Below are 26174 nucleotides of genomic sequence, written 5' to 3'. Positions count from 1 at the left end.
ATTACATATACGCACTCAACATACGAAAAAAATAATAAAATACTATTGGGTACAAAAATATATACACGTGCAGACAGCTTTCCAAGAACACCGTTTACCTGTGGTGGATTCACCTGCATTGGAGGGGCTGGGCAAAAGTTATATCAGCTGCGTTGAGTGACAGTCTGTTATACCAATAAACAAACGTCTGCTCAATTTACGTCAGTGCCGCCCCAGCCAAAGTCGATTGATTGGATGTTGATGGGCTCCTTTGGACACTTGCTGTCCAATCAGCGTCCTCCACATGCGGCAGAGAGGCAGTAGTGAGTCTCCTGCGATAAAACGAGTAAACGCCGCTTCCATCACCACTCAACGGGAGAGAAGGACGTGAAAAGGGGTCGTCCGTCATATTTCCAGGCAGGCAGAGGCTTGGACGGGGGATGAATGTGATGTACTAAGCAAGGATCTTTCCTTTTGGCTTCCACTGACTCCCAGTTATTTGGGAAACAACAAGAAGAAGATAGAAGAACTCTGTTGGATAAGACTATTGGAAGGTGCATTTGCCCGTCTCAACTTTCCACATATGTTCTTCATTGTGTCCCATTGGATGTCAGTGTATGTGTCACTCATAGGCATATTCGTATCTATTTTTTTTTTGACCAAGGCAGATTTCTTGAGCGGGATTCTATTCCAGTCTAACGATGGAGAACGCTCACACGAAGAGTGTGGAAGAAGTTTATAGTTATTTCAGCGTCAACGAGAGCACGGGACTGACTTTAGACCAGGTGAAAAAGCAGAAAGAAAAATGGGGTCTCAACGGTACGTCTGATACTTTTGTGTCCTTCACAGCCAGCTACGCCACACAGACGCTTTGAAGTTGACATGAAATTGTTACATTTGTTGCAATCAGCCGGCAGGAGCGTTCGAAACAACTGACGTCATCAAACACGCTTTATGGCAAGCTGGTGTAACATTCATTTAAAAAAAAAAGAATCTGTTTTATGCTACGTCTGTAGTGACTAGTATATTTTTACATTTCACTATCAACTAGGTACTAGTACTTATTGTTTAGTGACTTTCGCTATTTTACTTTGTTTTCCTAGAACTAAATTAATGTATCACAGTGCAGCATTTTTTATTTTACTTGTAAGATATTTATTAGTAGTCATTCTGACTATTCATTACTTATTACAAAAAAGAAAAAGAAATAGCAATTGAATATAACAATAGAAATTATACAAGTAATAGAATAGGTACTACAATCTAAGAAAAATGTTTTTTTTTCTTAAATAATTACAAAGAAGCAATGGAATAGTTACTTGTCTTAACTGCCATAATGATAAATAGGACATGAAGAAATAATAGTGACTAATTGAATGGATATTAGTCACTATTGGAATAGCTATTAGTGAAACTGAAAAATACTAGTCATTATGGAATTATTTAACAAGTGATTAATAAGTGCTTATGGCAATAAATGGATACTACTTGGGGTACTTTTATGTGACAACGGAGTACTAAAAATGGAAACGTTTTTCTTTCGTGTTCTTGAAAGGTTTCGCATACAGACTAATGCTGTATAACGCATGCCAGGCCAGTAGTTGGTGATATCACTTTGTAGAGAAACACTACAGGCCTATAGACTGAACATGTAAAATGCATGTGCATGATGTCACCGTTTTCACAAATTCATGTTTTTGTTGTTTACAAGTAGACAACTAAAAAACGGAAAACTTTTTATGTGTTTTAACCATTCATTTACATGACAACGGTGTTTTGGGGGGTCTGACAATACAAACTTTTGAAAACAGGTTTCAAAGTGCAAGTTTTTAAAAACAGTACTATTATTGTCTGTGGAAACTACAAAAATGCACATTTGTGAAAACAGTGATGTAATGCATGTGAACGGGGGTCGTTTTGGCAATGTTGTCATCTGTGCATGGAAAAACTTCTTTGCTTCAGTACATCGTTGTGGTGTAAACGACGTACCCTAAGTTTTAAGGGAAAAAATGTTAAAACAGCTTGCCATGCACATTTCCCCTAGACTTTGACAAGGTTGGAAGACAGGCACACACAGGCCCTTCCAGCAGAAATAAGCTGAAAGATGTTTAAATCTATCCGGCTTTATTATGTTTCTGTAAAATCAAAGCGACCGCTCTCCATTCTTCCTCTTTCATCAATTTAACAGAATCACGTTTTTATGAAAACATAGATGAAAATATTTCTGTTAGCAGCCGGCTCAGAACAGCTTGTGTGTATGTATGTATGTATGTATGTATGTGTGTGTGTGTGTGTGTATCACAGCTTGTGCTCAAAGATGAGCCAGATATTCACTCATTCTCTTCTTAGAGTGCAAGGTGTTTGTGATATGAAGATATTTACTTATATATTTATATATATATATATATATATATATATATATATATATATATATATATATATATATATATATATATATATATATATATATATATAAAAATCTCACCTCTCAAATATTAAACTTGGGTGTAACATTGATCAACATTTTAAAGTAAAGAAGATAAATGTAATCTTTGAGTTTTAATAGGTTCTTATAAGGTCACAGGACAAGTGTGTTATAGTCAATGTCAAATCAATTTCTGTTTGGGAATGTACTATTCACTGTGTGTTTATGTAACATTATACTTTGTTTTTTTTCATATCCTTCAATTAACCCCACAGAGTTACCTGCTGAGGAAGGTAATATTCATTTTTCAACTGTAACATGATGTTATCATTGTTTTACTCATGTTATTCTGATACATTTGATTTTGATGTTTGACAGGAAAATCTATATGGGAGCTTGTCATCGAGCAGTTTGAAGATTTACTTGTGCGGATTCTTCTACTGGCAGCTTGTATATCTTTTGTAAGTAACATGTTCTGGCAGAGTTCTGCCTGCGGTGATTATTATTGTACACTATTCTTTGAGCGAAACAATCTTTGAGTTTCAGTAGTGTAATTACAGCCATTTCTCAATGTGATTCAGCACACAGTTTCACGTCAGGTGTTGATTGTTTTACATTAGAAACAAACCACAGCGTTACTGTACATGCGCTGAGATAAACACCGACTGGTATCCGGAAGTGCTGTGAAAGTAAAGATGTCTTGTTAGCTCCCTGAGTCTTGCACGCCTTGTCTTGGGTTACTCGCAGATCAGAAGAGCTAACAGCTGAGGAAGCGGAACTCCTTAGGAATGGTGACAACAGCATTCAATGAGATTGAGTGTCTGTCACTAGCTGCCAAACAAGACATCTTAGTGCACTGCAGTTTTACAGCTGAGGTGTAAGGACCTCTTGAATTAGCCAAGGGTTTACAACCAAATGAAAAGACATGTGGCTGTTTGCTTGGAGACTTAAAAGGGTTATTAAATTAAAGATTTAAATTAATTCCTGCAAATTTACTATACATATTATTAAAGATACTTTTTCTGAAAGTAGTCTCTTAATCTCACCATGGCTGCATTTATTTAATCAAAAATACAGTAAAAACTGTAATACTATGAAATATTACTATTTAAATTGACTTGTTTCTGTATACAGTAAATATGCATCTCCTATAAATTACTACTACTTTTAATATACTGTATTTTGATTAATAATATAAACCAGGAAAGTAAGGATAGGGTTGATCATTAGATCAGTTTGACTGCCCAAAAGCATTAGTTAGAATGCTTTCACATAGCGGATGAGATGAAGCTGGCTGGTCGGCTGGAAGTAGAGAGGTATGCCAGCACTGCCCAGCGGAGTGATACTGAGGTGTTGGAGTCTGTGGTTTGACAGCTGTCTCGTAGTTGGCTGTGTAAGAGGGCATCTCTGCAGGCCAAATTAGGCCTCTGACCTTCAGTTGCAGGCCTCTCATTACCACAGACAGACCAGTAACTCCACTGTCTCTTGAGAAAACCACCAAGATGTTGATTGGAAGGCTTCAATCTCTGCATTTGACCTCCATGCTGTGCATCTAAGGACTTTTTATATGAAGCAGCAGATCATGCAAATCTATTTTTAAAGGTGCAAAACGTCAGTGCTTCCGTGCAAAACAAAACTGTTAAACTCTTAAGTTGTTATAAAAGTGCTTGTGCTTAATGACGTGAAAGTAAATAGATGGTGCAGCTTCTTATTTTAGGAGTTCATATGTTATAATGTATCTAAATGAGGGAAATACAAGATGTCGTTGCTGGAGTGAGCTGTGGGAGTTTAATTTCTAGTCATTAAAACATACAGCTGTGATTGGCTTCATCGGCACATTTAGTTTTTTCTTTCTCTCGTTTAAACTCGTTTAAAATCATGCAGTTAATGCAATCCAAACACAATCTCATTTGTAAACGGGTTGTGTTGAATCCATTATGAGAAGGCAAATGTCACTGGCATGTCTCGTCTAGAATCTTGATCTACTGGTCTTGAAATGTCCAGAGGGTGTTTTGAATGTGAAATACTTGATTAGATCGAACGGGATGTGTTGTGACATGACTTTGTGTTTTTTTTTTTTCCTGCAGGTATTAGCCTGGTTTGAGGAGGGAGAGGAAACTATCACTGCCTTTGTGGAGCCTTTTGTAATCTTACTGATTCTTATAGCTAACGCCATCGTGGGTGTTTGGCAGGTCAGTAAAGTATCATGAATTTTGAACAATTGCAACAATAATGTCTGAAAGTCCCATCCCAAACTCTACTGCAAAATTTCCCAGTGAATAAAAGTGACTTTTTTTTATACATTTGATTCTGTCCATCTCAGGAGCGTAATGCAGAAAATGCCATTGAAGCCCTTAAGGAGTATGAGCCAGAGATGGGCAAGGTGTACCGTCAGGACAGGAAGAGTGTACAGAGGATCAAAGCCAAAGAAATTGTGCCTGGAGACATTGTGGAGATCGCTGGTAAGCATTGCATTTTATATCATGATAAATACGATGTGATCAGTCCAGCCTCAGTTATTTCTCTGAATCCAGTTAATAGCAAGGTCACTGCATTTGTGGGTTGTTATGTGAGATAGTAAGGAACAGCCTTTCAACTCTTCTGTCCCTGAATGGACCCCGTACAGCTCCATTGTATGAGTATAGGTATTTTTGGTTGCACCTGTTGATTCTCAATGGACTGTGTGCGTCAGTCCTCATCACATGTTCGTCAGCGCTCATGCTCTGCCCAGAAGCACATCTATATCTGTTGGACACAGCCAGCGTTGGCTCTTTTGGTTTGCTTTTCATATTTTTGCGCCTTCTTTTTGGAGATGCCTGATAATGTTTCTCAAATTTTAGCTCTTGCAAACAAATAATGTAAAATTTATTTTCTTTAATAACTCATTAATAATTAATAAATAAATATATGTAGAGAATGATCCTGCTTTATAAAACGCAAATCATTTTAAATCAGTAAATTATAGGTCTATTCATTGAAAACGTATCTGATCATAATTCTCGCTCCTCATTGCTCACAAAATGTGACATATTACAAAATAATCAGCTTTTTATTTAGCATACTTTGTACATTTTTGCTTGTTTGTAGGGCTGCAGCCGCTGCAGCATTTGTGATTTATATACATTTTGTGATTTTATATATCAATATTACATTAAAATATCAAAATTACTACAGAAATGACTATTGTAATATTTCACTGTAAAAAAAATGTATAATAATTTTACAGTTGTACTGATATTTATGGCTGTTAAATTTGTTTTGGTGGAAGACTGCAGGGCGACTTTAAATCTACTCTTTTGTTGACAACAGATGGTTTAGAATCGCTTCTCATTTCAGGTTTAATTAAATCACTGCCTTTGCTGTGTGATCATCACACTTTGCATCATATCGTGTTCTGGTTTTGTTTCATTTGATTATGCAGCCTCAGTTTCTGCTTTTATAAATCTAATGTAGGATCAGTTAGTATTGTGTTTTGTAGACGAAGCCCCTGGTTTCTTGCATAATTACTATTTCTTGAAGACTTTAGAGATGAAAAAGCAACCAAAATGAAAGTGGATTGTGGTAATGTTTTAACCTTTAACTCCTTTGCAGTAGAACTGGTGCTGTTTTTTTTTTTTTTTTTTTTTTTGGTGTGTGTAAAGTGGTAGATGTTATATTTAGCACTGATAGGCTGTTCAGATTATGGAATGGTTTAATTATAACTCACAGCGACAATGGTGCAGATGACAGGTGCCGGCCCTGAGCCCTGCGCCCACCCCTTCTGCAGCGTCTCACAGAATTGCAGCCTGTGACGTCAGATATGATTCAGACAGACTGCAAAGTCACCTTGGAGAGAGGTCATTTTGGAATGGTGCTGTTTTAGGGGTCAGTGATTAGGCCCAAACGTGGGTACATTTTCCACGAATGCATTTATTTCGTAATTACTCAAAATCCACAATTTCACTGTCTGAACATTTTGCAGATAGGGACGTGATAACAGATTTGACCGACCAACTGTTTCGATGTGATTAATTTAGAAAGAGAGGGTCACCTGGAGCTTTTTGGCTGAATCTGCTCTGTGATGGCATCTGCGCTGATCGTTTAAAATGTTTTCCTGTGGTCTCTCTCTCTCTCTGAATCTCTGTCTCTGCTCCTGCTGTGGGTTGTGAGCATATCGCAGTCCGTGCCTCGGCTCAGTACACCCGCTGCAGAGGACTCTGGGACTGTAACCAGTTTAGGCGTGAACAGAATTACAAATGAAGCCAGCGGCACCCTGACAGCCTATCAGTTCTGTGCAGGGCCGAGCTCAGCATGTGGGCCACCTCGCAGTCCTCTGTGCACATCTGATGCTTTAATTAGCATAGGCTACCTCTCAATGCTCTTTGATATTCTAAGCCAAGGTGCTTTGGTATATAAGACAACTGCAGGTGTAATCTTGAGTAAAGCCTTATGTAAGGATAATTCTTTGTACAGTATATGAGCAGTTTAAATGCAATGTTTTTTTGTTTTTTTTACTTTGGGGCCATCTATATGCTACTGGTCTTAAGTTGGCTATTTTTGGCTTTGTTATATATTTATACATTTTCAATATTCCACTACTGTCCATGTTCATGCACTGTCCTCATGGGCAGGACTTTTTTATTTATTTTTTTACATTTTTTATTTATTTATTATTATTTAACTGTTTGTTTACTCATTTACCTATCCATGCAGCTTGTAGCTTTACCAATAGAGCATGGTACTAACAACGCCAAGCTCATGGGTTCAGTTCCCAGGGAATGCATGAATTTGCGCGTGTGTGTGTGCTCATATGAAGAGTTCAGATGCAAAAGCCTCTAAGTGCCATCTGAAGTTTTCTTCTAGAATGATCATTTTTATCAAGCTCATATATTTAAATTCAGTAATTTCACTTAAATGACAATTAATAGGTCATTTTCAATGCCATTTAAGTGCTTGATAAAAATGATCATTCTAGAAGAAAACTTCAGATGGCACTTAGAGGCTTTATATATATAATTATATACTCTATATCTATCTCTATCCTGTCTAAACTTTAGTTGGAAATGCATTAACGCTGGAAAAAATGGACTAGTCAGGCGGCAACAACATCAAACAGAAAGATCTTGTCTAGCCAACTATGTTTTAGATTGGTCCACTTGTCCCGAAAGACCTTTTATGCATTTGTTGATTGTCATTGTCTGAGGCATAAACAATACTTAAAAACCAGTGAACCTTTTCGAAGTCTGTATGTTGCAACCGTCAATTGTCAAGTGGAAGGTGTCCAGGTCTAACAGCTGTTCCTATTGTTCACTCAGAGAGATGACCTTGTAGGGAAGTGCCCATGATGTACCACCCCTTTTCCCCTTAATGCAAATGCTTTCACATTGGCCTTACCCTTACCCATCAGCATAGTCTGTGCTCTGGGAATTCAAGCACCCAGGCGGGGTGGCATGCAACATTCTGCCGGACCTGGTAACCATCGGCCATCACCGCGGCAGGGGCCCGGCAGGTGTTTGATGCCCCCAGGCTGTCAGCAAGAATCCACAAATGGCTGAGTTAATATGAATGAGAGTAAAGGAGATACTAGCCATTTATCAATGTTGGGGTTGGAACAGGTGTCCAATAATTCACATCACACTTCACTGAGTGGCCAATCAAAACCAGTGATTTGTAGATTAGAGATGGGAAGATAATGCCTTTTTATGACCGATACATGGTTAAGTGTCCGATATTTATTTACATTTTTGGAAATGTATTATCTTTGTTTTGTGCTGTCTGTGTTAAGCAAGTTTTGTTATTATAAAACTAAGTTAATTTACCCGTCAATACTATTGTTGTGAATGTGATTGGGAGCTGTCATCATACAAGAACATACTGTGGGGTGTCCATTTCAGAAAACAAAATCTACCTATAGAAAATTAACCTTTTTTTTTCTTTTTTTTCTGAAAAGTGAGTATTATAAAAAAAAAATGGATTAACTGATTATCCCACAAAAAAAAAAAAGTGCATGTATGATTGACTTCTTTTTCGCAGAATTCAGCTTTTCTAACACAAGTAATTTGTTTTTGAGCTTGACTCGACAACCTCAAGACCCCCCACGGCTCGCGCTATTCTGTGATGACATGGCAAATAAAATGCAGGCATATTTGTTTGACCCCTGTGTCCTGCGTTGCTACAACGAGCGGAGGAATGAAAGCAGAGACGGCGCTGTGTTGCTGGGGGACCGATGGAAGCAAAAACCTTTAAACAAAACTGTACTGCTTTCCGTCCCCCGACCTCCTCCCGCGGAGGGTTAGGTGTGAGCTATTTTACCCTGCTGATTGATGCATGCTGAAGGTATTTTAAGATACTAAAGTGCTTTATGATATGGCAGCTGGATTGCACGCATATACTCCATCTTCCTTTGCGTTGTGTTATTTCTTGATCTTGAATGCTCCATTACTAGTTCAATATTGAGCTGAATATGAGTCCTTGTGTGGGTGTTGTGTAGGGCCCTTTTGCTGGGTTTGTTCTGGGCAATCCGTGCTCCTCGAGGGCCGATGAGGAGGCTGTGTGCGTACAGTGGGCGGATAGATAACTCCAACAGCTCAGGGGTTCGGAGGTCACGCTTCTACCTGGAGGCCAGGCAGATACGCCTGAAATAGCTCATCGCAGGGGCTTTTTGTATATGCATACTGATAAATGCTGCTATGTTCTGGACAGTGTTGACACACTTGTGAATAGCGCCATCGGGCCTCTCTTAAGTCATGAGTCAGCTCTCAGCTACAGCGCAATTGAATAGACACTTCATTCTCACCTTGTGGTGCGAGTCTGCATTAGTCACAGCACAATTAAGCATCTTTGAAAAGTTCCCATGTAATTTGAAGTATGGACCTTTTAAGAAAGAAATTCTGAAGCTCCATTATGTGCATCTCTATCGAATCCACTTCATTCATTGTGAAGCATGAATTGAGTGCCTTTTATATTCGGTTTAAATTTGAACAATGTCATTTGAAGTTGCAAACAAGATGGAGAATTGTGATTTGAATTAAAATAAATTAGATTTGTTTAATGCTTTTGTCAACTTGATTTTACAAATGCTTGTTTGAAAGTTGTTGTTTTTAGTTTTTGAAAATGTATGGACCTTGGATAGATTGCCACCTATAGATTTTATTTATTTGTTTATGTAATTGTCTTATGAATTTAAATTACGTAATAAATGATGTATGTCCAGATAACATTTGAGCAGCAGCACCAGTGCCAAAAGGCCACGTTCAGACTGCCAGTCCAAATCCAGTTTTTGTGCATATCCGATTGAAGTGTGAAATGCAAAGAAATTCATGAAATTCGGTTGGATTTCTGGAAATCTGTTTCAGTTGGACTGCTCTGATCAGATTTCGTGTGGTTTTTGTGACTTTCCCACACCACGTAAAATGTAAACGTCACAGGTTGTTATAGAAAACATGCTGACAGTTGCTGTAGAAACAAGGTTGTGTTGTTGCAAAGTGCTAGCCTGGAAATCCAGACCTAAATCTAAAAGATTAATGGTCTGGTGTCGACTAATGAAAATCAGCCAGCTCGAGGGGCGGCACCAAGCATGCATTTGAAAATCTCACTGCACACGATTGGATAACACTACGACCAATCACAACAAGTTATCACTTAGCTACCAGCGGAGCTAACTGGTAGATTAGACACTCTTGCCGTATCCGGTCGGCAAAACAGCAAAAACGCCCTTCTTGCAAAGGAACGATTCGAGCGCTGTCTTCTGTTCCTCTTTTAGATAGTCTAAATCTTTCATCGTAGCAACCAGATAACCCGATGTGATTGGTGCGGCTCAGATAGAGGGGCATATTTAATGAGCATCATTACTCGACACCAGAGTAACTCACTGAGCAATTTCAACTTCTCTCGTGAGAACTCTGGATTACCAGGGTAGCAAAGTGCCAGATGAGCAGAAAATGACAATATAACAGACATGTTTTGAAACAAGCGGAGACGACAGCGTGAAATAAAGCCACTCATTCCAGCCTCAGTTTCTGCTGCTGCCTCAGAAGACGCAGTAGTGCAGCGCAGCGGCTACATATTATCATGTTGTAAATAAGACAACATCTGTATTGCAACCCCCTCCATGTTGCAGTGGTGGTTGTTGTTTTGGCATGTGCCTACCTACCAACACAACAACATTGCCAGAGAAACCAATGCAGATGTTCCAGAAAACGAAAGGGCGGCGTGCCATGGGCACACTCTGGATCTGAACAGTTGCATTCTGGATGTCAATAATTTAAAATCAGATTCCAATTAGATACACGTAATCTATTTGAGAGTGTGAACGTTGCCTAAGTTCTACTAATGGTGGCACCAGCACCTGATTTGGTAGCACTTTTATAGGATCATACTGAACTGACCTACAGCTTCAGTGATTATAAAAGGAGCGCTCTTTACTTGCTTTCTGTGTAATTCAGTTGCAATTTGAAATTTTTTGTTTTGTTTGTTTTTCATGAGATTTTGTGACACTTCCTACTTCATAGTTCAGTACAAAAAGTGCCAAACTTTGACATTGATTTCTTGTTGAAAAATTTCCAATATGATTCAGAATTCATTACAAAGTGCTCCCTATATGTTTTCAAAGATTTGCATGGCCTATAACCAGAGTATGTTTCTAATTGAATCATTCGGCATCAATCTTAATAGGTCTCTAAGATCAAATTATCAGCTACATCTTATGGTTCCTCTGTTCCTCTTTGCCTTTTCTGTAGCCGCTCCAAGGCACTGGAATACGTTTTCTCTGCATCCCCTACACTTAGTGTATTTCACAGTGTGCTAACACCTCATTTGTTTCCTTTAGCATTTGAAAAATGTCTTCTTATCTGTTGCTTGTGTTTATATGGTGCATTTTTTTGTTTTTTGTACAACACTTTGACAACACTTTGGCTCCACATTGTGGTTGAAAGTGCTTTATAAATAAAGGTTGAGTTGATTTCATAATGTCTAAATATACATTCAAAAACAAACCGTGAAAAAATATTAGGGAGTGGAAATAGCTAATAAGCCAATAAGTGCTCCTCTGCTGCCATCTACTGGTTATAGTGATAATGTCATGTCTTTTATTTTGTTTTTAGGTGTTTGTTTGCCACCAAGTGTTAGTCTTCCTTCATCTTGAAACTTTTAGTTTTACAAATGGGAACGTCTTTGAAGGATGAACAAATAATGTTTTTGGTCATCACATTAAAAAAACATTTAGAGCTTTGAAGTGCTGGAAAAAGGTGTGTGAAGCATTTCAAAGTCCTTAAAGTGCTTAAATTTCATTCTCAAAAGGTTGTACGAAACCTGAAATTAATCATTATTATTTTTATTTTTTTTACTATTCCTGCCACAATACCATCATGGTTACGGTTAGCGTTACTACATTACATCCATGGTGAATGTTTGTGATTTGTGGATGGAAAAGCCTTCTATAACTTGTTCATGGTATAATGTTTCTCCTGGTTTCCACATCAGCACTGTTTGATCTGATATGGTTTATAACAGAATTATGCGCTGAATTATGCTCACTAGATCTCGCAGCAATGCTATTAATTCTGCAGTGAATACAAATGCTTTTATGTAATTTATTTTATTTATATTCAATAAATTAACTTTATTTCTTAGAATGCATTAACTGTTGAAATTAAAATTTTTCAATTTCAAATGAGCTTTATTAGCCTTGACTGTGTACCACAATGTTGCCAAAGCATTAACATATTATATATAAATAATAAAACAAACAAACGAAACACATGTATAAATCATGTCATATGTAGCATAGTAAATAAATACAATCCATCTTAGTGGGTCTCTAGGGAGTTAACCGTCTCTGACATTGAGAATGGCTATCACATATTTTGCAGCTAGTGCAGCTTATGCTATCATCTTCAAGTATGAAGGGCGTTTTCACAGTATCACTAAGTTCAATGAATGATGGAATCAATGTTTCAAATCTGGGCAGAAAAGTTTCTCTTACATTGATATATTTAGTACAGATGAGTAGAAAGTGTTTCTCGTCCTCTATTTGTTGTTGATCACAGTGTATACAGATCCTCTGCTCTGTCTGTCCATGTTTGTCAATTTTGGAGGTCAAAATGTGCTTTTCATGATTCATAATTTCTTTGAATTGCAATTCAGTATATTCCTCTTTCTTTCATTGCAATTCTAATTCAATTTATGCTGTATGGCCAATTCAAATTCACACTTGTGAGTTGTAAAGCAGCCAATTATTAAATTTGGACTTTTACCCAACCCTGGTTGCATTACACCAACATTTGAACAGTTATCTGTAACATCATCTGCACTTCACCTCCAAATCATGGTTTGTCCATCAGACAGCCTCATGATCAATTCTTCAATGATCAAAACCTCATTCTTACTAGAAATGTTGGCTGAGTTTGTTCTCTTGTTACTAGTGAACAATGCTGGGTGACCTTCTGGGAACTGGACTTCATTGTGTACATTCGTTCTCGATTTAGGTGGCTGAAGTTGCAATTGAGCTCCATTAAGTCTTTCTGAGAAAAGCCGTCACTGCCCCGTGTGTACGACCTTGCCGGTGTAGCGCCTCACAGATCGTGGCAAAAGGACAGTCCGTTAATCCACAGCGACGAGATCCTATTGCACGCACATGTGTGCTGATCAGTGCCAAGGCCACGCAGCATCCATTGTTGTCATGCCCTGTCATTTTTTTTAATGCTGCCACGCTGCGCATAATGGCTGGGTAAATTCCCCAGGCTTTCTCTGATAGACATGTTAATGTTTAACATGAGCAGATCAGTAAAGAAACATTTGAAGTATTTATTCTTCCAAGTGTGGCCTAAGGAAGCATATCACAAACATGCTCCTCAAAGCTGCTCTTCAACACCATCGTTATAAGTTATGAATACATTGAGGTTGTTACAGTTGATTGACAGCTTGGGGGTTATTAACCCTCTTTACTCTTCCTATTGAGCGCAGGGGCAGCTGCTGTCATGTTTAAACCTGATCAGCGCATCGGCGAACGTATCTGAATAGTTTTCCCATTTTTGGCGTGGAGCATTGTTCCTCGCCATGCTATTTTCTTCTCTCACCCTCAAGGGCGCAGATGAGCTTGCATGTCTGTTTTGTTCTCGATGGCTGAGCACGCTCTCGCTCTTTCTTTGGTTCCCTTTTTAAGTCCTTTTAAGTTATTTCATGATTGTGCACAAGGGACTAGTGGATTTGATTAAAGATCATGATCTGATTTGTTCATCTTGCCAAGATTTTTTTAATTAGTCAGGATATTTCCGAAAACATTTAATGTTATGCTTTCTGAACACTGTGTTCTGACACTTGCAATGATGCAATGTGTGGATAAAACATGCAGTTAGGATACTACATCTGAAAAAAATACAATGCACAAAGCTTAGATGCTTAGTTTGACCATAGAAGAAACACTGTTGATTTGTAAACTATTTTTATAGTGGAAGTTGGAACTGTCTGCAGTACCTTCATAATGCAAAACTTTACATATTTTACTCTTAAGGACCGTTAAATTAGTTGCAAAGAGGTTTATGATTGCTAACCTATAATGTATGTTCTTATTTAGTTTTCACCCAAAAATGAAAATTGTCGTCATTTACTCACCTTCATGTTGTTCCAAACCTGTAAGACGTTGTCCTCTGTAAAAGACAAAACAAGATACAGTATTTTGAAAAACGTTTCAACTGTTTTTGTCCTTAAAATGACAGTCATGTGGTTAAAAATAGTTCTATATTTTTATGTAAGGAAGAGAGAGAAAGTGTTTTTATTTTATCACCTATCCATTTAATAGCAATTTTAACTGTGAATTTGTCTTTTTTCTGATGATTTAATTTTTTTTTTTTTTTTTTTTTGATCTAGTGGGTGACAAGGTACCTGCCGATATCCGTCTCTCTGGTATTAAGTCCACCACACTCAGAGTGGACCAGTCTATCCTGACAGGTAACCAAGTGTTTTGATCATTTGTTGGTGTATCATCTATTTTGGCTGTGGGTTTTACTCTTATTTCTCTCACAGGTGAGTCTGTCTCTGTCATTAAGCACACCGACCCTGTGCCGGATCCCCGTGCCGTCAATCAGGACAAGAAGAACATGTTGTTCTCGGTAAGAAAATTGGACTTCAGCTGATCTTTAGTCTAGTCAAGTCACCTTTATTTAAAGTGCTTTATACAATACAGCTTGTTTCCAAGCTTTACAGTGATAAACAGGAAAGACAGAATTCAATTCTGCTGTAAAGCAGCTCTAAAAAGACAATAGTAAACAGTCATTATTCATTTGAAATCAGTTCTTTGTGGATTCAGTTTGGTTCAATAAAGTTAATCAATTTTGGAATGTGTTCAATTCATCTATAAAGCAGCTCTGGAGAAAAATGTGATGTCGTCCAATAGTGTCAGTGCATTCAAGTCAATAATATTGCAGAATATTAAGTGTCCCAAACTAAGCAAGCTCAAAGGCGTCAGCGGCAAGGAACCAAACTCCATCAGCAGAAATAGAGAAACCAGACTCAGCTTTAGTACGTTCTTCATTCTTTTTGTTCCAAACGAAATATATCTTCCTGTTCATTTTAAATGTGTGCATTCCAGGGGACCAACATTGCTGCCGGCAGAGCCGTGGGTGTGGTGGTGGCCACAGGCGTAAACACCGAGATCGGTAAAATCCGTGATGAAATGGCCGCCACCGAGCAGGAGAGGACCCCCTTGCAGCAGAAGCTGGATGAGTTTGGCGAGCAGCTCTCCAAGGTCATCACCCTGATCTGCATCGCCGTGTGGATCATCAACATTGGCCACTTCAACGACCCCGTCCATGGCGGCTCCTGGATCCGTGGCGCCGTTTACTACTTCAAGATCGCTGTCGCTCTGGCTGTGGCTGCCATCCCTGAAGGTCTTCCTGCTGTCATCACCACCTGCCTGGCTCTCGGCACCCGCCGGATGGCCAAGAAGAACGCCATCGTCCGCTCTCTGCCCTCCGTGGAGACGCTGGGTTGCACCTCCGTCATCTGCTCTGACAAGACTGGCACCCTCACCACCAACCAGATGTCTGTCTGCAGGGTGAGCTCATCCTTTAGCAGTTTAGTCATCCTAGGCTTTGTACAAAAGTAATAACTCCATGAAATGGCTTGACTAGTTTTGAGCTTGAGGAGTGCTGGTGACATATTTAAAACAGGAAGTTGTGGCAGATGGCCAGTAGCCTTCAGTTTACATGATTGGCTACTTGTTTAATGTGTATACAACCCTAAGGGGCCGTTCACACAGAACGCGTTTTCCATTCCACTGAAAAACAATGGAAGAGTAGCGCAATGTAAACGCTGCTAGACGAACATCTTTAACCGTTGCGCTCACGTCTCGTGCATGACACGGCTTTCTAAAAATGCGGCACTCAAGTTAAAAGAAGTTCAACTTTTAAAAAACGCATCTCTAGATTTTGCTTTTTTTCATGACACTGACCTGCGTTCTCGTGTTTTTAACAGCAAAAACGTGTTGTGTGAACCAGCCTTATGTCTGTTGTCCTGGAAAAAAAAAAAGATTGTAAATTTGTTGCATATATCTGCAAAAAATTACTAGACATAAACATGGACTAAAAGTCAAGGTTTAAATGGGGCCTTTAAATAAGTATAATAGGTGATAAGATTGTTTTTGCAGTTAGATCTTAGAGATGTAAAACAATCTTAATAGCTCATTTTTTTGTGCTTTAATTTTTTTAATTTTTTTTAAAGAGCTCCATTACTGTGCTTTTATTTGGGGCTGTTCAATTTGGGCAAAAATAATGGTGATTTATATATCAAGATAAATAATAATAATTATTAACTAAAAATATTAAACAACAAAAAACATTGCCATTGAAATAATGCCGTTTCATTCTAAAGCGCTTAAATCTTCTCCTTGGTTGGCAACAGGTTTATAAATGCTTCACATTACAAATCGTTGAAAACCCATGGTAATTGCACTCCATCTTAGTCCTCCTGCATTTCTCCCACAGTACTCGTTCAGGATATCTTTTTATTCTGATTTTGTATATTTGGACTTTTAAAAATCCTCAGTCGTTCTCTGGAAATGAAGTGTTTGGTGCAACTTCAAGAACATCAGCGATAGAGATTTGTCAAAGGACTGAGCTGCTCGCTCTGCAGAAATACAAGAATGAGCTCGATGATGGATGGCTGTAGTGTCCGAATTGTTTTCTTCATCAGATGTTTACTTTTCAACAAATTCCTTCTGGATGGACAGCATGCTGATGCATTCAGCTAACAGTTGAAAATAGTATCATAAAGGTTCACCCAAAAATGTGAATTGCTATGTTAATATACAGGTTTGGAATAACATGAGGTGGTATATAAATGATAAAACTGTTCCTAACATGTATCTGTGTTTCAGATGTTCATCATGGACAAGGCAGAGGGGGAGAAGTGCTCACTGAATGAATTCACCATCTCTGGCTCCACATACGCTCCTGAAGGAGACGTGTGAGTTTTCTGTCTCTGCTCTGATATGCACATCAAACTGATGCTCATGATTTCACATTTTTGTCAGCTTCTGTTTAGTAGGTATTTTATTCATCATTCTGTTTGGTTACTCAGATGCCTTGATAACCGAATAGTGAAGAGCTCCCAGTATGATGGGTTGGTGGAGCTGGCGACCATCTGTGCCTTGTGCAATGATTCCTCCCTGGATTTCAATGAGGTAGGCTTACTAATTGTCCTTTCTTAAGGTGGAAGATATAAGCAAAACTGATATCATTATACATTTATAATGAATATGAAAATTAGTATTTATGAAACTGATATTCTCAGAAATATCACAATATACACAATTTTATGAAAAACTGATTCCAAAACTCCAGGAAAATAAGTGTACATTACTGATTAAATTAAATGTATGATATATGAAAGAATCATTGATATACAGCATTTTTACATTACATTACAATTCAAAATGACTGTTCTCTTTTTGAATATATTATATAATGTAATTTTTTCCTGTGATGCAAAGCTGAATTTTCAGCATCATTACTCCAGTCTCCAGTGTCACACGATCCTTCAGAAATCAGTCTCATATGCTGATTTGCTGCTTAAGAAACATTTGTTATTATCAATGTTTCAAATAGTTGAGTTTTTTTATTTTTATTATTATTATCTGAAATAGACCGTTTATATTATACACTATACACATTATACACTACTGTTCAAAAGTTTGGGGTCAGTAAGAATTTTTTTTTTTTTTTTAATTAATAGTTTTATTCAGCAAGGATACATTAAATTGACCAAAAGTGACAGAATATTTTGTAACGTTATAAATGTCTTTACTATTTCAAATAAATGCTGATCTTTTAAACTTTCTATTCATCAACGCATACTGTAAAAAAACAGTACACAGCTGTTTTCAACATTAAACACATTAAAATATATTGCCGATCCCAACCGTTTGAATGGCAGTGTGTGCGTTTTATATAATATATAATAATTCCTTGGATAATTGGATTGTATATCAAACCATGTTTGCCAGCAGTAGAACAGGCACTATGAAAAGCTTTGGGAGAAGGTCAGTTCCACACATGGAGGATGTACCTTGATAAATGCAATTCTTGCAGGCTAAAGGCGTTTTCGAGAAGGTTGGAGAGGCCACGGAGACAGCTCTGACCTGCCTAGTGGAAAAGATGAACGTTTTTGACACTGACGTCAGGAGCCTGTCTAAGATCGACAGAGCCAATGCCTGCAACTCAGTAACTATTTCTGATTACGAGTAAATAATTATGCCTGTACTTGTTTAATTGTGATTTGCTAACGCTGTGTGTCTGTGTAGGTGATCAAGCAGCTGATGAAGAAGGAGTTCACCCTGGAGTTCTCCAGAGACAGGAAGTCCATGTCTGTGTACTGTTCCCCTAGCAAGGCCAAATCCTCTTCTTCTAAGATGTTTGTCAAGGTGCAAACCGGATACTGGTTTGTTATATACTGAGTCATTGTACTGCTGATGTTTTGATCACGTTGTTAAACTAGAGTGTCTTCCTCAGGGAGCCCCAGAGGGAGTGATCGATAGGTGCACGTATGTGCGTGTGGGTGGATCCAGGGTTCCCATGACTCAAGGCATCAAGGATAAGATCATGTCTGTGATCAGAGAGTACGGCACTGGCCGGGATACCCTGCGGTGCCTGGCGCTGGCCACCCGTGATACCCCTCTGAAGAAAGAGGAGATGATCCTGTCAGAGACCGCCAGCTTTGGAGATTATGAGGTGACTGAGTTACAGTGTACTTTACTAGTCTGTGTGTCATACTGACATAGTGTGTATCCATCTAGATGGCTCTCTAGTATCTTTGTACCACTAGCTTGTTTACTATCTTATAAACCATTTATCCATCTAGCTAATTAGCTTGATAGTTTATTAGATAGCTATTTAGTACCATCTAGCTCTCTAATATAAATGTCTTTGAACCTTGCTAGCTACCTAATAAATGGATCTACTGTAGCTATTTAATAAATCTAATCTTTGCTTCTTGGCAGCTTGCTACATCATAAATCATTCATCTAGCTGGTTTCTAATCAACCATTTTCCATCTAGCTAGTTAGCTATTTAAGTATTTACCTGTCTAGCTATCTAGTAACATCTAGCTCTCTTATGAAGTATCTCTGCATCTCACTTGCTTCCTATGTATCATATTAAATATTTGTCAGTCTAGCCAGTTAACTAGTTAAGTTTTAATCCATCAAGTTAACTGTCTAATAAAACATTTTCCATTATTTATCTAATGAAGTATTTACCTTTCTAGCTATCTAGTAATGTGTGGGGGGAATTCAGGTTGATAGGGACACTTTTTCATGGCAAAAAAAAGACAAAAATGGCAAACCGTGTTCCAATCACCCTATAGTTATCTAATAAAAGTATATTTGCATCTCGCTATCTAGTAACATATCTAGCTGTTATACATTTTCTAATATTTATCCATCTAACTAGTTTGCCATCTAATAGTGATAATCCATCTAGCTATTGAGCTGTCTAGAAAGCTACTGTAACTAGGATGCAAAATGGTTTATTAATAACATAATTTAGCTATCTCATAATATATCTAGCTATCTAATGAAATATCATTGTCATGCTTGCTTGCTTATTAAATATTTTATCTTATGAAAATATTTGTCCATTTAGCTAGTTTGCTATTTAATAAAGTGAAAATCCATCTACCTAGTTAGCTGTCTAAAAGTATTTAACTTGCTAGTAACTACTAACTTATATAGTACTAACATAAATATTTGTACTTCCCATCTAATAAATGATTTATCCAACTAGGTAACTTTGTAATGGTGTTTATTCATCTAGCTAGTTAACTCTCTAATGACTTATTTAGCCACAGTGTCTAATAAAGCATCTTTATGTCTAGCTGTCTATCTCAAAGCATCTATCCATCTAGCTAATGAAGTGGAAACCAGAAAAGACCCAATTTGATGAGGTTTTAACAGTTTATCCTAAGTTTTTCTAAACTTGCCTGTCCTCTCCATCTGCCAGTCTGATCTGACCTTCGTGGGCTGTGTGGGCATGCTGGATCCTCCTCGTACAGAAGTGGCCGCTTCCATCAAGCTCTGCCGCCACGCTGGCATCCGGGTCATCATGATCACCGGGGACAACAAGGGCACGGCCGTGGCCATCTGCAGACGCATCGGCATCTTCTCAGAGGATGATGACGTCGAACGCATGGCTTTCACAGGCCGCGAATTCGACGACCTTTCACCCCACGCCCAACGCGAGGCGGTCATCAATGCCCGTTGCTTCGCACGTGTCGAGCCTTCACACAAGTCCAAGATTGTGGAGTTCCTGCAGGGCTTTGACGAGATCACTGCCATGGTAGGTGGCCATATGATGATAATGGATAGTGATTTAGCCAGAGGTGGACAGTAACAAAGTACATTTACTTGAGTACTGCACTTAAGTACACTTTTTGAGTATCTGTACTTTAAAAAGTTTACAAAAAAAAAAAAACTTAATTTGACTTCATTACATTTGAAAGACAAATATCATACTTTTTACTCTACTACTTTGTACTCAAGGACCTTGACAGAATTGTAGTGATGTCAGTCAGGGGTTGCATTTTGGTTGGAAATGAAAGTTGCGTTGACGTCAGAACCCAACATAAGATTGACGTACAGACATTGGATTTTAGTTGGAAAATAAAGTCGGGTTGACGTCAGATTTATGTCAGACCCGACATTAGCTTATAGATAACAGTAAGGCTAACATATTCATACTAAAAGCAAAAAAAACTTTAAATCGGGCACTATTTGAGGGAACAGCCATTTGGGTATCCAAAACCATTGTGGACGTTGAGTGCACTTATTCAATCTCACATTCAATCCCTATCAATTTTATTATAACAAAAAATCGTTTTTTACAACTTTTACTTGTAACGGAGTAATATTTGACCAGTAGTATCTGTGCTTTCACCCAAGTAAGGAAGTGTACTTTGTCCACCTCTGGATTTAGCTCAACTGTGATTGTTGACTGAACTGTTGTGTCTTTGCAGACAGGAGATGGCGTGAACGATGCCCCTGCCCTAAAGAAGGCAGAGATTGGCATCGCCATGGGCTCTGGCACTGCTGTGGCCAAGTCAGCCTCGGAGATGGTCCTCGCTGATGACAACTTTGCCACCATTGTGGCCGCCGTTGAGGAAGGTAGAGCTATCTACAACAACATGAAGCAGTTCATCCGTTATCTCATCTCCTCCAACGTGGGCGAGGTCGTCTGGTCAGTCCGTCTTTCATCTGCCAGTGGGTGTTTTAGGTTTGTTGAATCTGTTGCTGATATGAATGACTCCTCCTCAGTATCTTCCTCACCGCTGCGCTGGGTTTCCCTGAGGCCCTGATCCCCGTCCAGCTGCTGTGGGTGAATCTGGTGACTGACGGTCTGCCCGCCACCGCTCTGGGCTTCAACCCACCTGACCTGGACATCATGAACAAGCCCCCCCGCAGCGCCAAGGAGCCCCTCATCTCCGGATGGCTCTTTTTCAGATACCTGGCCATTGGCTGTGAGTCACAAACATGACCAGTGCATCCTTTGATCGGACTATAAGATCATTTACAATTCAAGAGAATAGTGCTTCTGTAAATATATCTAGCTTGGCATCTACTAAAGGATCAATTATTGCTGGTCTGTTAACTGTTGTATTAACTGGTGTTTCTCAGGTTATGTGGGTGCTGCGACTGTAGGAGCTGCAGGCTGGTGGTTCGTTGTTGCTGATGATGGTCCAATGATCTCACTTTACCAGCTGGTATATATCTCTGTTTTGAACTAAAAGTGATGTCTGTAACTAAATCTGATACAATAACATGTCAAATGAATGCTCAGAACTAGACTGATGTCGAATTATTATCAGACTTTTTTTTTTTTTTTTTTTATGTCTTCATGAATTGACATTCAACTGAATTTATTTGACTCCTAGAAAGCTTATTTTTATTTTAGAAGATGCCACTCATGCTCAAGAAAACTGCATTTCTTTGATCAAAAAGTCTTATATTGTGAAATATTAGTACAATAAAAAATAACTAAAATAATATTTTAAAATGTATTTTATTTTTGTCATGCCAAAGCTGAACTTTCAGCAGCCTTTACTCCACTCTTCAGTCACATTATCCTGTGTAATTTAATTAAAATATTTAATATACATTATTACATTTATTTGTTTGGTATTTAATGTAATTATTACATAAAATAATAATTTTTTCTGTCACCATTATTGTTGTTTTATTTTGTTAGTCACCACTACTTTGTCTGTCTGTTCTAACTCTTTCTCTTTTGCACTCTCTCTTTTTCTCAGAGTCATTTCCTGCAATGTTCTCCTGATAATCCTGACTTCCAGGACCTGGATTGCCACGTGTTTGAGTCTCCCTACCCCATGACCATGGCCCTGTCTGTGCTGGTCACCATCGAGATGTGTAACGCCCTCAACAGGTCAGTCCTCATGACATCCAGACTCATTCGTTACATTGATTTTAAAAATGAGATTTGAACCCAAATAAACGTCTCCTCCTCCTCCTCCTCCCTCCTGCAGTCTGTCAGAGAACCAGTCTCTGCTGCGCATGCCTCCCTGGGAGAACGTCTGGCTGCTGGGAGCCATCTGCCTCTCCATGTCTCTGCATTTCCTCATCCTCCATGTGGAGCCTCTGCCGGTACAGCAACCATCCTGATTTATCTTAACATAAATCTGAATTTATAAGTGCCCAGTGTACAAGAGTATATGTCAAAAAATCATCTTGGGGCCCAGAGCAGGATTAGATCCATAATGGTTGGTTTCAGCAGTCTACACACAAACTTAGGGTACGTTTACATGACAACAATATGCTTAAAATGGAGAAGTTTTTCCTTGGAGTTTGTTTTGACAATGTCTGTACATGGAAAACTCAATTCATACGGATCAGCGAAAACGACTAAAAACGCAGTATTCTTCTGCCAGGCCATTAGATGGCAATGAAACACTATAGACTGAACACGTAATGCGCATGTGCATGATATCATCGTCTTCAGAGATTTGTGGAGACCGTTTTGAAAAACTTCCACTTTGAAAGCCGTTTTCAATAGTTTGCGTTTTCAGGCACCCAAAACGCATTAAGTTTTGCATTTTTAGTTGAAAACGGTGTCGTGCAAACAGCCCCTTAATCTCTGAATGTAGACCCAGTTTGCACTCTCACTTTTTTCTTTTTTAACTATTTTTATCTTACTTGATTATTATTAAAATAAAATTAGATTAATTAAATTAATTCTGACTCCTAAAATAACTAACTATATGTACTTACTGAAGGTTTAGGATGAGGGTTTGGTTTAGGGTCAATTGCATGCAATTATGCATAATTTATTAATGCATGTAATGTGTAACAATGACACTAAAATTATTATACATTATATTCAACATTATATATAGTAGTTTAATGTCACTAAAACTCAGAAGTTAAACGCAGTACTCGCGCTTTCAATGCAGGCATTCGCTGGATGACTCACTATGACTCACTATGTCCCGCCTCTCTCTCTATTAATGCACTATATATATATATATATATATATATATATATTCAAAGTATATTCTTATAAAATATACTACAAAAACTAACTGATATGGTGATTTAAATGATGTTTGCACTTTCACTTTGAGGAGTAAATGCGCAATTCTGACTTTTTTTATTTATTTTTATTCAGTGGCGGAAAGAAGCTTCCAATACCATACAACGTTTATTTTTTTATGTGATATCCTAAAATAAGCATATAAATAGGTGGATGGAAACATCACTTTTTTTGGAACTGAGTTAATAGAGGAGCGAGACCCTATTGAAAATGATGGAAATGTTTTTGGTCTGGTTTCAGTGTCTGGGTTTGGTTCCTTTTAGCTTTAATATTTAAGCAGCAGCAATATGAGATGCTAAATGTTTATGACATTGCAGTTCAAAAGTTTGATTCATTTGAGCTATTTGTGCCGCCCTACATCCGGGTTCTACTGGCTGTTGTCTGTGAAAGCCTGTGAAAAGTTTGATTCCATGCTTTTTGTTTGCTCCACAGGTCATCTTCCAGATCACCCCTCTGAACGTGACCCAGTGGATGATGGTGCTGAAGATCTCATTGCCCGTCATCCTCCTGGACGAGCTGCTCAAATTCGTGGCAAGGAACTACCTGGAGCCCGGTAAAGACCTGGACCAGGAGCCCGACAGGAGAGGCTGGTCCCTCTCTGCATGCACTGAAGGCATCTCCTGGCCCTTTGTAGCTCTGACACTCCCTCTAGTGGCGTGGCTGTACGGCACAGACACTAACATAACCCAGCTGTTCTGGTCCTCCTGACTGATCCCAGAGCTGCCGTCAAGCTAACACGTGACTCCAAATAACCACAAAAGCAACATTAACCACCAACATTTACCTGTTCACATTTGCACATGCATCCAAGCCTTGTTTGAATTTTTTATATAATGTTTACCCTCATATATGGCATATTGCTGTCAGAAAATAGTATGTTCTTGTTCTTTTTTTTTTTTTCTTTTTTTTTTTTAACATTCCATTTTTAAGCACATTTCATGTTTTTTATTATTATTATTAAAGGTGTATATTTTCTCAGGTCCCTTTATGGCCTTTTTTGGATGTTCGAAACAGGGAGATGAAATATTTATCAGATTGCTTTGGATATTTTTGGCCCACAGCTCCGAGATGTCTTTATAGCCTTTTGAATCCGCTGGGCCAAAAAGAACGAATGTGCATTTGAGTTATATTTAGATGTTTTCTACAGTAACGTCACCTATGTCATTTCTGTTTCCTCTCCTCGCTTGAAGCAAACTGATTTCCTCTCTGTGTTAAGTAGATCGCAGCTACCTCAGTTCCGTCGCTTGCTTTCATTTTGTATTTTTGCTTGATAGAAGACTAGCCAAATGCACCAGTTCTCTCGTTCTAAAACACTTCTTTCTTTTTTTTTAACAGCGAGTGTTTTTGAACACATTATCTGAAGCTGTTTACTTTATCACGTGTTGGATGTATTTATAGGGACAGTGTAGAGATTATAATATTATAGATCAATTATTTTTACTGTAATGTATATGTGTATATACTAGGTATATGAGAAAATGAACTGGGCACAAATCATCCTCTTTTTTTTTTTTTGTATTATAATATCTAGGATGAATTCTGGGATAAAACCCCTGATATTAGTAAACTAGTGTTGCTGGATAAAGACCTCTTTAACTGTAAATGGCACAACTTATTCACTAGGGGTCGTGTTTTTTTTCTTCCATTTTTAAAAAAAAGCAGTTCTCTTGTAAAAGTGTCTTGCTCCAGGTGATCACCAGACATCATGCATGATTAAATTCGACGTATTAAAACTAATCGTGTTGTCCTGTGTGCATAAGAGAGTGTGTACTGCTCACATAATTCTGCAATACTCATGATACACCATCACAACCTTGTGTTTGTTTGTGCTGCTGACTGATGTAATACACACAATTATCTGGAAAACATTCACAGGAACTCCATATAACGGCTCTGAAGAGGCAGTTAATCACGTTTGACGACTATTGCAGTTGCATGACGACATCTCTGTGTATACGGTCTTTTTGTGTTTTTGATTTGTACTTCAGTTCTTTGATCAAATGTCTTATTTTCACGTCTTTCTCTCTCTCTCTCTCTCCAGCTCGGGATGATTGAGCCAATCCGCTCTCTGTATTCCTTGCAGAACCTGTGAGGTTTTCTTGACTTTAGTGCATGTGTTGTTTTGAGCAGCTCCACACATCTTTCTAGGCCTGCATGTCAAATGCTAAAACTTAAAAATTTGCATTAGTTTAGGAAAAAAATTCAAACATTATGAGTGGTAAAATAACAGCTTATTTGAGACCTGATAGCCCAGATCTGAAGCCAGTGAACTAATAAAAAAACACTTAAAATGTAACATTACAGCAGTTTTCATGGTGCATGTCCCCTTATGATAAACTTTTGTATAGCACTGCAATATTTAATTTGAAGAAAAAAAAAAAGAGAGAAAGATGCCATTAGTGGTAAAAGGCATTGTTTTTTCCCTTAAATCTTTTGTGAGATATGTAAAATAACCAAAAATGATTGTTCTTGTTGCTTTGCGCAGGGATGTGCAATATGTTTTAAAGCCGAGGCTCATTTCAGGTGTTCGGTGTGTGCGTGTGACATTGAGAGACAGGCGGTCTTTTACAGCAGTTCCCATGACAACTGGAGGGCGGGAGCTGCCGAATCAGTGTTGTAATTATCACAATGACTTGTGGTTAATAAAATGATATTACATGGTTGCGCTGCTGTTTCTTTGCACTGTCAACGGTTGATTT

The 26174-nt window shown here is 38.3% G+C and overlaps 1 protein-coding gene across 5 annotated transcripts; it reads left to right on the top strand.

Annotated features, from left to right (window-relative positions):
* The first annotated feature begins 285 nt into the window (after nucleotides 1-285).
* atp2a2a (ATPase sarcoplasmic/endoplasmic reticulum Ca2+ transporting 2a) lies at nucleotides 286-26162 on the top strand. Of its 5 annotated transcripts, none has more exons than XM_084389594.1 (23): nucleotides 286-533; nucleotides 648-798; nucleotides 2680-2697; nucleotides 2783-2865; nucleotides 4492-4596; nucleotides 4728-4866; nucleotides 14249-14329; nucleotides 14405-14490; nucleotides 14970-15434; nucleotides 16755-16843; nucleotides 16958-17060; nucleotides 17968-18099; nucleotides 18180-18299; nucleotides 18388-18606; nucleotides 19876-20211; nucleotides 20888-21108; nucleotides 21186-21388; nucleotides 21546-21631; nucleotides 22178-22311; nucleotides 22412-22529; nucleotides 23908-24028; nucleotides 25517-25563; nucleotides 25999-26138. In XM_084389594.1, the coding sequence occupies exons 2-22, from the start codon at nucleotides 681-683 to the stop codon at nucleotides 25528-25530; spliced, it is 2991 nt and encodes a 996-aa protein (XP_084245720.1). In that variant the 5' UTR covers nucleotides 286-533; nucleotides 648-680; the 3' UTR covers nucleotides 25531-25563; nucleotides 25999-26138. The 5 variants fall into 5 exon arrangements, with proteins under 5 accessions (XP_084245720.1, XP_084245719.1, XP_084245717.1 ...); XM_084389595.1 differs by having other exon boundaries at nucleotides 344-533; nucleotides 644-798; XM_084389593.1 differs by having other exon boundaries at nucleotides 25517-26162.
* Nucleotides 26163-26174: the final 12 nt, after the last annotated feature.

Source organism: Rutilus rutilus (genome assembly GCF_951802725.1).
Source record: "Rutilus rutilus genome assembly, chromosome: 19".
Lineage (NCBI taxonomy): Eukaryota > Metazoa > Chordata > Actinopteri > Cypriniformes > Leuciscidae > Rutilus > Rutilus rutilus.
This window is presented reverse-complemented; position numbering and strand designations above follow the sequence as displayed.